The 13750-nt window shown below is 43.0% G+C and overlaps 2 protein-coding genes across 4 annotated transcripts in view; one reads left to right on the plus strand and one right to left on the minus strand.

Moving 5' to 3' along the window:
• The first annotated feature begins 12 nt into the window (after positions 1-12).
• Positions 13-13750, plus strand: part of tmem163a (transmembrane protein 163a) — a 55582-nt gene continuing 41844 nt past the window's right edge. Inside the window, exons 1-4 of one of the 3 annotated variants that reach the window (XM_086219729.1) lie at positions 13-175; positions 1794-1877; positions 6371-7157; positions 13257-13376. In XM_086219729.1, coding sequence (XP_086075855.1) covers positions 6956-7157; positions 13257-13376 — 322 coding nt within the window. In that variant the 5' untranslated portion in view covers positions 13-175; positions 1794-1877; positions 6371-6955. Of the gene's footprint in view, positions 176-434; positions 537-1793; positions 1878-2345; positions 2665-6370; positions 7158-13256; positions 13377-13750 lie in introns of those variants that run through there. The other 2 variants (XM_086219727.1, XM_086219728.1) reach the window with 2 other exon arrangements.
• acmsd (aminocarboxymuconate semialdehyde decarboxylase) lies at positions 907-5617 on the minus strand. Its single transcript, XM_086219726.1, has 10 exons — positions 5431-5617; positions 4554-4598; positions 3543-3639; positions 3428-3477; positions 2798-3034; positions 2549-2642; positions 1949-2044; positions 1639-1811; positions 1429-1527; positions 907-1178 (listed from the first exon to the last, which is right to left on the minus strand). The coding sequence occupies exons 1-10, from the start codon at positions 5485-5487 to the stop codon at positions 1116-1118; spliced, it is 1011 nt and encodes a 336-aa protein (XP_086075852.1). The 5' UTR covers positions 5488-5617; the 3' UTR covers positions 907-1115.

Consider the following 13750-nt stretch of genomic DNA (forward strand, 5'->3'; position numbering starts at 1 on the left):
TGAAGTGGATGTTTAAATGAGATATGTAGCATGATACGTTCCCACCAAATATCCCTGGATTGTTTGATGCTAGTAGGTTCCTGCAGAGCTCAGCACACGACACAACAACTAGGCTGATAGCAGAAGAACCGAGGAACACTGTGAGACGACAAACGCGCCAACTCAGTCCCAGAAAGTATGCGAAAGATAAATGCTTTCAAACTCAGGTGATGAAAATCCATTGAACCACAGTCTTTAAATGGGGGATTTCAGTCAACACATGAATATTTTAAATCATTTTAAGTTTTAAACCATAACCTGCTCGCTAAACTTTGTTAATGGAGCTGTTTTTAATCTTTTGCAAACATAGAGCTGGCAGAATAATTAGATTAATCTCGACATCAATGAATTAGACACAACTTTTTTTTTTAACTTCAACTGCCAGTTACTGTTTGTGTTGTTAAATTTAGGAGGAAGTGGACGAGTAGATATGCAAAAAACAAAACAAAACCACCCAACACTCCTACAGGCCTGCCGGAGAATACATCTCTGTCACGGTGAGTAGAGAGGTAAGGGTCAACAGGATATGCTTGAATCATATTGTGGATAATGGATAGGACATTAGCAGCTGCTCTTTCTCTGTTTTGATTCAAAATGAAAATACAAAGGTCAAGAATGAATGAATTCTCTTCTTATGGATGAGGTCTGCCACAAAAATTAAAAGTCCCTTTTATTCCCCTCCCGTTTAGAAAGAACATCAGTGCATCTTGAGGGTGAGAGCAGGCCCGGGGTGACCCAACCACCAGGGTTGTAAGGTTTTATAGGGGAGGGAATCCTCAGAGAGTCCTCATGCGAACAGTCCACGCAGTAATAATCTATCATTATAAAACAAAATCCACACCATTCTTCAGTTTCATTTTTACTCTCATTGCTTTTATTCTGTTCAGATACATCAAGATGCAAATAACTGACAGTTAAATATTTGAAATATTTCAGCGTTTAGTTACACCTTGCAAACATCACATTGGTTCTTTCTGGTATACAGACTTATTCAAAAGCTTTCTTTGGAATAATGAAAACGTCCATTTGTAAATGAAGCATTTAAAGGGAATTTTGATGACAATTATTGTTACCCGTTACTCAAATTGCTCTTTTTTCAGGCCCAAAAACTCCAGTGCATTTCCAGCAAGCAGCTTAACCTGCAACACAAAATAATACGTACCACATATTACAAGCATCAACCTGAGCTTTGAAGGATTTAATTCATATGTCTTCATTTTTTTGAAATATACATTTTGGATTTATTGCCACTGATTTTACGTCTATTCTTGTTAACTGTAATTGTAAAATGTCCGTGCCACTGCCGTTCACGTAAGCTGGTCCAGCTACTTGCTGTTGATGGAGGAGCGCTGCCATGCCTCAGTACAAAGAGGATGAAAATCTTGCTACCTTTAGTGTCTCATCAAATTCTTCCATGGACTCAATCAGCGATCCAGGCTGGAGCTCACCCAGTGGGAATGGATAATCTGTTCCCAACATCACTTTGTCCTGAAAAGAGGTGGTTTAGTATTGGAAGTCCTTTAAGTAAGCATTTAAAACGCTCAAAGAAGAATTAACTGGATTTGATTGACAGGAATACGAGTCAAGTGTGCGGCTCACCTTTCCAATCACATCTATTAGCAGCTTTAGGGCGGCGGGATCGTGAACTAGGGAGTCGGTGTAGAAAGAACCGAGATATTTACGCGGACTGTGTTTGTTGTCCACAGCACAAAGGTCAGGACGAACTCTGTGACCATGTTCAATTCTACCTACAGTGAATGGGAACGAGCCACCTGTGAGAGGATGAGGGGGGACAAAAAAGATCAACCAGCAGGATCCATGGACTCTACCGTTTACAGGTGAAGAGTCCGTTGACTCTGTTCTGCTTGTTTTAATCTACCATGACTTTAAGATGCTGCATTTCCTTCACCTCCATGAGCAAAGCAGACCTTCAGTTTAGGAAATCTCTCAAAGACGCCTCCAAATATCATCGAGCAAATAGCCGTGGTTGTCTCAGACGGCATACCTGTGACATGGATAAGACAGGACACAGTAGAGTTGGCAAAGTTATAATTTAAGACAATATGTGGATGAACATAACGAGTGACAGAAGCTTAGTTAAAACACTAAGAGGCTGGCTTCAGACGGTGAAAGTATCATATTTTCTTCATCTTTTTTCAGCTTGCAAACATAATTTCAGTACAAATTGAGAGTTACATGGAGTGATTAAGGAAATTTCATGCAACACGTCTGTTGTAATGATTAGATAGTAATTTTATTTTTTTGATTTGGAAAATTCTTTGTTGACTAAATTATACGTATGAAATCGCACTGGACACTACTTTTTTAAATTTATTTTTTCTTATTGTCGCTCTTTTTCAGACTCGCTCGCAGAATTTCACATCGCAGAACTCAAACGGAGTGCAAATTTCAAGTTACTTGACCCGTCTAAATCCAGCACTATTATTCAAACAAAACCCCAAAATGGATTTTGATCTAAGTGATCCTGATGCTAGTTCATCTCCCTCACCCACCAGCCAGGGAAGCCAATACTTAGCCATCCTCCCATCTGTCTGCATGTCCCAGGGGTGGACGAATACGGAGCAGCCCAGCTCCTCAGCTGCCTGCATGGGAACATACACCAAGGTCAGTGACTGAGAACCTGACCTGGCCCAGGCCCCGGCCCCGGGGGAGGGAATTATTGTTGAGGTGTAAATGTAGGTGCACAATGTTCCAACAGGAACTTTATCGGCGGGTACTGCAGTGTGTAGAGTCTCACAGCATAGAAAGGATAGAGTTCAGCAGAGTTGAGGTCCCAGTTGTTTATATGTGAGCCAATCTGCACCCCAGGGAAGCCCAGTTCCTTCACGCAGCGCCTCATCTCCAGTACCGCCAAGTCAGGGGCCTGCATGGGCAGCGTTCCCAGGCCCACAAACCTCTTTGGGTGGCTACGCACTGTCTTAGCCAAATCGTCATTTAAAAGGACACAGAGATCCAGTGTGTCGTGAGGTTTGGCCTGAAATCAAAATACTGAATTAACATATACAGTAACGGAGGAGGGTGAAACTGAAACTGCCGAAATCACACAGAATTAAACAAGCAAATGATCAAATCAGTTAACTACCCCTCCTCCATCTTACATGGTGTTTTTGCTCTATTGTAGGTTCATACATTGATTAAAATGCGACCCGTGAAATGAAAGTTCCCACATTTACACGAGGAAGCAGAAAGTCATAAGGAAACATCAGCATGAGAAAGGCGAAAGAAAGAAACAAGTATACAAAGATGAAAACATCCAGAGCCAAAATGATGGCTCATCAGTTAAGCTAAGCAGTATTGGATGTCTCATATTGAGATGCCCCGAGTTTAATTAGCTTTCCTGGACGGAGGATTGGTGGGCCCAACTTACCCAGTAGCTGAACATCACAGGAACGGTAGAAAGAGCTTGAACTGTAACACCTGTAACCAGAAACACTCAGTTATTGCGGTTTAACACTGTTTCCACATCTTGTCCGCGTCTGTACCATGTTGATCCATGTCTCGTATCCGTGCGTTTGCATCCCAGCAGTTCTCTTGGATGACACGAAACAGCTTCCCGTCCTTCATCATCTTTGCCTCGCCCTGAAACGCAACAGTCACACCCCTCACATGCAGCCACAATTTAATAGACGCTCCTCATTTCTCTATTATTGCAGCATTTTGACACCTCTGGCGGTCTTCTTCGTTTTCACGTTGTAACACATTAAAACCACAAGATGGCAGCAGACATCTTAATGTTTCATGAAGAACTTCAATTAACACCCGTTAACTGACAACCGGTCCTTGAAGTGTTAGAAAAAGCAGATATAAATCAGAGCTGCTGTTGGTTGTAGACAACCTTCGAGCTTGTTTGCTGATGCCTCAAGCGAAACCAGCGTCTGTTGCTTCCCTGCGTTCTGCTTTGCTGCAGCTGCATCTGAAGTGAATCAGCCCACTGATGCATGAACACAGGCATCGTGCGACGTACTGCAGCTGCTCAGCCAGGACCAGCCTGACAGGTCGGCTGGGTGGAGAGCAGCACCCAGCGCCTGCTGCGTCCCCTGCATAGTCTGCAGTCATTCATGTAACCTGTGTATGCGGTGTGCGCGGCCATAAAATTAAAGCTTCATTGACTTTGTTTAAGCCAAGAATTAAATATAGTTTCTAATGTAGCCTATTTACGCATCTTGCTGTATGGTTACTGCAGCCTCAGCTGTGTCTCTCACTTGTTGGCAGGGACAGTTTTCGTTTCACAGCCACTTAAATGCTAAAGGACACTTTTAAATGGCTCAGCTGGCAGCCAGAACATAACAACAGTGAGAGATATGGATTCTTTTAAAGTGAGTTCTGGATGAGGTAAAGAATGCTTCTTAACTAGCAGCACACAAAGGTTCATTTGAAAGACTCAAACAGCATGTTACAGTAGCATGTCTTTCAAGTGGACGCTATCGATTCAGTGCTTTGTGGTGCAGGTTGGACACTGACAGCAGCGTGTTTGTAAGGAAAATGTGACTTGCCTTGCAGTGATGGTGGAGCTGGACAAACCCTCCGTATCCATACCGCTGAAACACACATTAAGACATTGTAAAACACCTTCTTTTGATTAGATGCCATTCCTTGGTGGTGTATTTGGTTTGACTTTTGAAGTAAAATCAGTTTATTTATAGCATGTATTCTCAGGCACTCCCCACTCTGGAAAAGCCTGTTTTGATTGTGTTAATCATGATGCGATAGGTCGAGACCAACCACTTAGAGGCCCTTGATCACCTCTAGTGAAAGCCGCCTGAGGTTGTTTCCTGTTTTGCAACAAGCTAAAACTATAAACGCCCCACGACATATCCCTGCAGAACACCTTATTTCAGCCATTTCAGTCAATTTGCTTGAAATGAAAACTGGACACAGAGCAGAGTTTGTCAGAATCAAACTCTTGTGTTTGTGATCTTGATGATCTTGTGTCCTTTTGAACAAGAAAGACGTAAAGAAGCCCGTGGTTGTGTGACAGCAGCAGATACCAGCCAAACCTGCTGTCCAGCACTAAATGTGGCTAATCATTAGCTCCTGTCCTGCAGACCGCCGGAGTGTCATAGACAATGGAGCAGGGACAGATAGGAAAGGCAGAAGCAAGGCCAGGGCCACCTATTGATTAAAGTTTAACCACCCATAGCGAACACAGACCTATGGAGTAAGCTGTTAAACACCTTGCTGACATTCCTGTGGGAAAAGATTTTATTTCACTCTCTTTCAATAACATTCAATTGAAGCAAAACCTATCCGTCTGTCACAGCACTAATAAAGACACAGCTCTTTTAAAAGCGCCGAACTCACAAGAGTTACTGGATGTTATTTGTTCTTCACGTATAGCTTCTTGACTCCTCATGAGGTTTCGTCTCCTACCTGCTTCAGGTTGGGCCACTCCTTTGGTAAAATATGGTTATGAATGTCAACCTTCATCCTTCTGATTATCCTCAGGGAAACAAGACGATCTCCTGCCTGTGGGTTGTTGTTTTTTTTTTTTTTTGTGACGACGGTGAGAAAATGAAGTAGTGACTCACTGTCCTCAGCTTGAGTCCAGTGACCGGCAGGTGAATGACATCCTCGTCATTTATTACCCACCTAATCTACACAGTGAGAAGAGAGGTAGTCTGACTGGGCTCACCTTCATAATGTAATATAATATAATATAATATGATATAATATAATATAATATAATATGATATAATATAATATAATATAATATAATATAATACGATATAATATGATATAATATAATATGATATAATATAATATAATATAATATATTATAATATAATATAATATAATATGATATGATATAATATGATATAATATATCATATTATATCATATCATATCATCATTTATCATTGTCCACATTTATTTTGATTGACCCCTACTGCTCCCTCATGCTTAGAAATGGAGGAATGAATAAATCAGTAAATTAATATGCACTTAAGTGCACCGTGCATAACAGGTAAAAAAAAGTGTATTCCATGGTTGACAGCCCCCCCCCCTCCATTTACATGATGAAGCAGAAATGCATAGAAATGTAAATGTGAAAAAAAAAATACATCTGTTTAAATAGAGGAACTTTAATTGAAATTGAATAAAGAATTCTTTCACGTGCATATCAGAGACATAATAGGTAGGCCAAATAGAATGAGTAACGGTTTTACTGTTATGCACTGTTATTTTCAGACTTAAGTTTTTTTTCCACCATTTTGGCAGTTTTGACCCTCCATATATGCGGACATCAGAACAGAAGTATTCTGTGGGACAGCTGCTGACTTTTGTCTTGTATAATTGTCTTTCTACAACAGCAGAACTTGTGTTTTGCTCCTGTCTTGGGACAAGACTTCTGTTCAGGCGTCTCTGGACCCCAAGCTTCGTTTGCACGATGGTCCACCAGCTGAGGCTCGAGTGCTGCAGGGCAGGTTTGACTGACTGTCAAGTGTCCAGGAAATTGTCGCCTGATTTATGAGAGGAGGAGACAGGGGAGGAGGCAGGAAACGTGCTGGCACCGCCCGCCGGATCCAGCCGATCTCAGCCGTGTATCGCATCGCTGCATCTAACCTCCAAGTCTCTGACTCAGTCGGACCGAGTATTTACATGCAGGGTGCGGAGCTGCTGGTGTAGAGTTCTCACAGGAGGAGTCGATGCTGGAGAGATAAACCCTTCAGGCTATCTCTCATCTCTTATCGCCATCTCTAACCCCCCACCCCCACCCCCTGCACCCCCACCCCCTCCACCCCACTCCTGCGCTATTGAGTCGGTGGCATAGTGGACGCGCTGGATGTCTGCTGCACTCCCCGGTCTCAACCTTCCTCTTCTTCTCATCATCACCATCATCCTCGTCTTCCTCTGCTGTTGCTGAGGCTGAAAACAAAACAACACCAGCTGTAACAATGACAGAGACGCGCACCACAGAGTCCTACCCCGTCCCGGACCTGACTATCGTGGATCCCTGCCCGGCCACGGTGCGCAACGGCCAGTGCACCCCGGATGGCTTCACCAACAACCACCATCAGGCAGCCAAGACCCCCGGGCAGCCCGAGGCGCTCAGCACGGGCCAGGAGATGAAGATCACGGACAGCGTGGAGGGAGAAGGTAACTTAATGCGTCTCTGCCGTTTAACTTATAGATGTGTGCTGGCGGGAACCCTGGGGAAAGGCTGTTTTTTTTTTTTTTTTTTTTTTTTAAGCTGTGAGAGGTATTTTTAGTCTGCTGTCATTTGAATAATTTATCACAGCCCCACATCAGCAGGATTCAGATCCAAGCAAAAGTTAATTACACTGTAAAACCATTAATCTCCAGCTGAAATCCCCAAACCCTCACATTCATTAAGTTACATTCCCATTAAGGATGCATGATATTATCATTATTATTATTATTTGTAAGCCAATATCTGATAGACAGATATTGTGCAACTGGTTTGGCTGATAGCAGAACTAAAAACTACTTGTGGGCATTTGGGGTAAAAAAAAATCCAATTTTTTCTTCATTTCTGAAACATTTGTGAAAGCCTGCCAAGCGTATACGTGTCACCTTTGGTTTCTTAACCCCAAGAGGAGACTTATCGAGACCCAGTCTTGCTCAGAAATATTAAAACATTGCCAGTCTCTAATTTACAGAGATCAGCATGTGTGTAAAAACCAACTGCTATTTAAAACATGTGCCAGGAGCAGAATCGGGCAGGATCCTGATACTAGTCACATGCCTCCTAGAGCCTCAAGTGTGCGTTTGCATTTGCTTAAGCCCATGTGCTTGTATGTGTGTGTGCGCGCACACTATTGTGTCTGATTTTTCGGCTAATATAATCCCATTCTACATCTAATGTGCAGCAGTAAAACAAGACATTCCACAGTGGATCAGAGGGCCTCAGTTATTCAATCACTCTTAAGCCTGTGGTTGAGTTTATATTGGCTTTCTAAGGGTTTATCTAATGCAATCTGTGTTTGCTGGATATGATTGCGTGGGATAATAGGCAAGGTAATTACGCTGCATTAGGCTGAGGATGATATATGAGTGACTATAAGGGAAAACAATTGAAATGCTCACAGCAACGAGCTGCAGAAGTCTCGAATGTGTAAATATTCTCTCACTGCTTAAATGGCTTTACGGCTCTGGTCAGTAGCGCCTGTAGCAGCGGCAGATTACAACCAGGAGGAAGACTGAGGGACGTGGTGATTAGTCGCCCCTGAAGGTTCTGGATTTGTCAAGAGACAGATTTAGTTTCTGAAGTTCACCAGAGCCCGACGTATCTGGAGTTTTTGTTTGGGTCCATCGTCAACAACAACATCCTCAGAGTCTCATATCGCATCTGACACTCAGCCTCTCTGTACAGAAGCGTGCATCATGTCTTCTGGGGTTTGTAGTTTCTCTTCAGAAGTTCAAGGAACCAAGTTAACATGAGGGAAATCGTTAGTACGTTGCCAAGGGTTCCTCTCCCGAACTTTCTCAGGAAAGGCTCCTATTGGACGAGAGGCTGTCAGCATTTACGAGGACAGACTGCCAAAATCAATGCAAAAGCTAAAAAAACCCCAACAACTCCAGGATGAATGAATGAATAAATACATGAATAAAGCTCTGAGCTTTTATGGGATAAATGAGTCAGGGAATTCATATGAAAAGGGGAAAATAAATGTATCAATACATTAATCAGAGCAGTAAATAAGAAGATGAATTCATAAGAGAGTTATAAGAAATACATAAAGAACCAAAAACAATGATCGGCAATGCCATTTTCTTTTTGTTAAAGAGATATTTTAATTTTTTTTGCCAGTATTACCAGCATTGTCAGCCCTTGAATTTTACTGTAAAAGTCAAGTAACAGGGATAAATGTATAGCAAGCAAACACCCGAGTTTCATATTCACTCTTTTGTTTTTGTGCATTTTTGTGTTTCTTTGACAAGGCATAGTAAATGTGTTTGTATTGCATTTTTCACAACAGCAGAAAAGAAAAGAAAGAAACCGAACCGCACAGGACATAAACAAAAGCTGTCAGAATAAAAAACTCAAGAAAGAAAGCAGAAATAATAAAACTCGTAAACTTTGAATGGTATTGAAGGCTTCAACATGAAGGGGCACAGATCATAAAGCCACACAATCAAGAGCATAAAGAGGTTGAAAAAAGAGCGCGAGTTCAAGCCACGTTTGGCCAAGAAAGACAACACACACACACACACACACCCGCCCACACAAAGCAGTGTGTCCCAGAAAGATGTGAGGAGATACTGGGCACATGAGCACCCGGCACGGATCATGTGAGCAAAGTGATTTAACCATGCTGTGCTACTTCCCCTTCTGCCACACACGCTCTCTCACACACACACACACACACACACACACACACACACACACACACACACACACCTGAGTGACTAAACCTCAACTACTGACCCAAATATCATTGTTTCACATTCCACGTGAGGTTTTTGAGTGGCTGATGCTGATATTTTAGAGAGCAGAAAGGTAAATAAAGTTTAACACACCCAGCATCTCAGCATTCATTTGAGAAATGTGCAGGTAACGTAGTCATGGAGAGCTGATGCTGCATAGAAATGCCATTCATTTGGACCTCAGCCCAAACCAGAGGGTGTTTCTATGAGACGCTTACAGAATATTCCACTTGTATCCATGCCTACATGCTGCAGAGTAAAGTCATGACTGAAGACCCACGTTACATAATTATGTGCTACATCAGAGTTCCCTGCCAGCTTGGGAGCTGAAACCATTTCTGTCGTGTGTACATTTGGAGTGTTTTCTTGTTATTGATGCAAGAAAAGCTTGGAGCCGAGTTTGTAACACCCGCTGGACGCCGGGTCGTGTGTCGTGACGCGGTTTGACTGCTGCACGCGATGCAAAATGCCGCACTGCCTCCAGAGTGTGATTAATGTATACGTGTTTACAACCCCCGTCAATGATACTTGAAGGAGATGATCTTACGGGTCATACTGGACAGTCAATCAATCAGGAGTTTGATTGCTGCAAAGTACCTTCATGGTACACTCAGCGGGACCGAGCGTTTGATGGTAAATTCCACTCACTGAAGCTTGACTTAGTAATCCGCGTCACAAGTTAGTTTGTATGTGTTTTTTCAAGCAGAACAATGTCGAATACCGTATACAACAAAGTGTTTTGTTTTTTAAATCTGCATGAGTGTCCTTGCAGCCTGTCACATCCACCCAGTCAGTCTAACAAACCGTGCGCATGGTAAAGTGACCGTATGAACATTGAATGGCCAGAGAGAAGCAGTCACAGTTTGACCGGATGCGCGTCCAAGTCCAAATGTTGGGACGTATGACTCCAGCTCACAGAACGTGACAAATATTCGGCTTTTTGCTTCAAGCCATGTCATTTCCCTCCTAAAGAAATCAATTCGAGCCCGTGATTTCACATCAGCTAAGTGGTGAACATCAAGGGGTCATCCAGGGTCTTTCCAGTTTCTGGCGATTTCCCTTTTCATACTGACAAAGTATCCCCTTTTTGATTTTTGCTAATGAGTTGGACACAGAATGTGAAAAACTATGGATGCCAGAACGGTATTTTCATGGATGCTTTTTTTAACCGCAGCTCTTCGTCTGAGCAGACGTGACAGTTTTTTCATTTTTAATTAAAAGGGAACATCAGAACCAAGACCAGAGTTTTACCAGGAGACTTCTGTTACTTCAGCCAAAGCAGGTTGTTTGGTGCGGTAATCCATCCATCCGAGTATATTCTGTAACAGCAGCATGAAGGCTTTTTCCTCACTCCTTAAATCGTGGTGTAACTTCATCAGCAGGTTCCCACCATGTTAGGCGAACTCACACGTCGTCTTCGCCGCCGGTCTTGTTGACGCTGACGGTGGCTGTCCCTAAGTTGCTCTGGATCAGGAGGTTAATTACAAAGTGAGCTGAATGTTTGATGGTGAAACAGTTGATTTAAAAAAAAAAAACCCAAAAAAACCCACCGCCACATGCAGCCTTGATCGCAATTACTGAACAACAAAAATGTAATCAGTCTGTGGGTTTTGTCATTAGAGGTTTTTCCAGTAATACTCAGAGAGACGCAGTCGATTGGGGGGGTTATTGTGTGGAAGCATTTTCACATTTTTCTGTTCTGGCTTGAGTCCCACGACAGCAACATCAAGAATCAAAGCTTCCTCGTTTGTTCATCTGCGCCAGCGAAAGAAACACGCACAAGATGAAATTGATTAAATCGTTTTGAAGCCACAACCTAATATACAAACAGAGACGACGGTTCATTCGCAAAGCCAGACAGAATCAGACAGTGATTGCAGCCAAACCAGCAGTCTGCAAATCCTCCCTGTCTCCGTCCCGTCAGGGCTCAATTTCGAGATGGTTTGACGTCTGATAGCAGTGGAAGCTCTTTTGGATGTAAACGTTGAGATATATAAATATTGCATGAATCTGCAGTGCCAGCATCACGTTTCATGACGATGAAACAGCCACAGGCGCTTCAGAATCTGGGCTGTGTTGTCTGTGACTTCAGGGCAAAAGCTCCCCTCTCACAGAGTCGTGAGCCATTAGGAAGATGCCTGTGGATTTTTACACCGAGCGGAGCTTGTTTTTAGTCTGAGAAACATTAGGCCTGAACTCTGGTTAACAAAGACAGACGAGGTACTCTGTGAATGATTCTGATTTTCCGTCTTTGGCTTGATAATTGCGAGTTCTTAATGGCTTGTGTGCTTGTTTCGTTGCATTAGTTCGAGGGGTTACTTTGTGCTCCACTTTGTCGTTTGATATTGGTGTCCAGTGCGGCTCCTCTCAGAGTTGGCAACTCTGAGAAGGTCAGCAGAGAGACTTGAGGAGACTTCCCTTCTGCATGCTCTGTACTACATACATGAGCCGTAATCTTCCCTGGTGATCTCCAGTTTAAATGGCCCACTGTTCTCATGAGAGATGAAGAACCAATAGGAGGGCTGCAGGGAAGAGGGACATCTGCCCGTTAATGTTCCAAAGCAGCAATCATTTCCTGGATAGGAGTGCCAGGCTTGTGGAGCTGCTCTCATTAGAGCTGGTATGACGATGAAACAATGAACAACCAGCTTCAGAAGCATCATCGGCAGCAGCTTTGGCTCTTCTGTCTCTACGTACCTCAGAAAAGACAGCGTACCTGTGAGATGAGACAGGCTGCGGAAGCGCTGGTTCAACACGGCGAATGCTTCCTCGTCAACAGCAAAATGATGCGCTGTCGTTAGCGCTGATCAGTCAGTGGCTCATGCAAAAGGCTGAATTTAATGGGAAGAAGAAATTTAAGCTCAGGACGTCTCACAACCGTACGGTAGCTTCATGTCTCAAGGAAGGAAGTGTGTGTGTGTGTGTGTGTGTGTGTGTGTGTGTGTGTGTGTGTGTGTGTGTGTGTGTGTGTGAGATTTGTTCCCTTTTCTAACAACCAGTCATCCAGTTGACTTCACACTTGTCAGATTTCTTCCTGGAGATCTGGGGAAGTACCGAGGTTGAAAGCGGCCGGATGTGTGGTTATCATATTGTGGCTAAAAGGTTTTGCTGTTTTTTTTGTTGTTGTTGTTATTCTTTGGCGTTTTGGGGTCATTTTAACATAAAATCTGACCATGTTGCTCTGTGGGCTGTTGAAGTCTCCCGTAAAGATCAGAATATGGGTGCACTCAAATTTAAAGGTGCCTGATATGACTTCAACAAGGCATTAAAAGGGCTAGCTTGACCACCCATGTGTGTTCTGATCTCTGTCTTTATCCCTCACTTTTGTCACAGCAGGGGTTCTATGAAAGCAAATGAGTAATAAAAGTTGAGTTTTTTTTGATTGACAGCCCCTCTACTCCCCTCTCAGATGGTCTGTGGCAGATGGGCAGCCGACTTAACCACCTTGTTATCCCACCCAAGTGTAAAACAGGATGTCTCAGACACTCCTGCTGCCATCAGTCGCAAACTTTAACCACACGAATCACAGGGTTACCTGTTAACTCCACTTATTTCCATTCCTTTTGTATTATATACCCATTTTTATATACATTTATTGTCTGCATACATTTTTTTTTTTTTTTTACTGTTTTTACCTTTTTTATTTACCATTGCAAGCTGCTATGATTACTGAAGTTCCTCACTGGGGATCTATAAACCACACAACTCTTTATGGGAAGTTATCAATCTGTGGCATAAAATGCATGTTGATGAATGCAAGAAAAACAGGAATTGTCCTTGTAAAAGAGCTTCTGTGTTTTATGTTAGGTCTTCTAGAGAGCAGCATGCGCCTGAAGCCTCACGAGGCTCAGAACTACAGGAAGAAGGCGCTCTGGGTCTCCTGGATCTCCATCGTGGTCACGCTCATTCTCGCTGTGGCGGCATTCAGTAAGTTTTTAACACGCATGCTGTCAAATGTGACGCGCTTGCAATGCTTCACAGTTCTCTTTATCTGTCACGTCCCCGTTGACGAAGAGGAAACGTTGTCATTGAAACGTCTGTCGTGGTGCAGACGTGATGTAAGGAGCTGTGTGCTTCCTCCTGACAACGTGGGGTTGGAGCTCACTTTTCGGACTGTTGGTTAACACAGGATATACTTTGATATGTATTTCTGGAGGCATCGCCATACATAACCAGGATTTTGAACTCATGCTCTGGCTGAGGCTTACACGTTTTGTTCAGCGAGATAGTCTCCATGATGTGATTAAAATTACCCAAACTATCGTTACAAATACAAAGCTAACGTGCTATGAGCCGCTGAC

This window comes from Aulostomus chinensis, chromosome 12 (assembly GCF_037954235.1).
Source record: "Aulostomus chinensis isolate RoL2024-O1b breed Wild chromosome 12, RoL_Achi_v1.0, whole genome shotgun sequence".
Taxonomy (NCBI): domain Eukaryota; kingdom Metazoa; phylum Chordata; class Actinopteri; order Syngnathiformes; family Aulostomidae; genus Aulostomus; species Aulostomus chinensis.

What these genes read in the sequence shown, in the direction of transcription:
- acmsd (XM_086219726.1), bottom strand. Translation starts at nt 5,487, where the DNA reads ATGAAGGTTGACATTCATAACCATATTTTACCAAAGGAGTGGCCCAAC. An exon ending in GGTCTGCTTTGCTCATGGAG is followed by an intron (nt 1,812 to 1,948) that starts GTGAAGGAAATG and finishes ATCCTCTCACAG; the next exon opens with GTGGCTCGTTCCCATTCACT. An exon ending in AATTTGATGAGACACTAAAG is followed by an intron (nt 1,179 to 1,428) that starts GTAGCAAGATTT and finishes TTTGTGTTGCAG; the next exon opens with GTTAAGCTGCTTGCTGGAAA.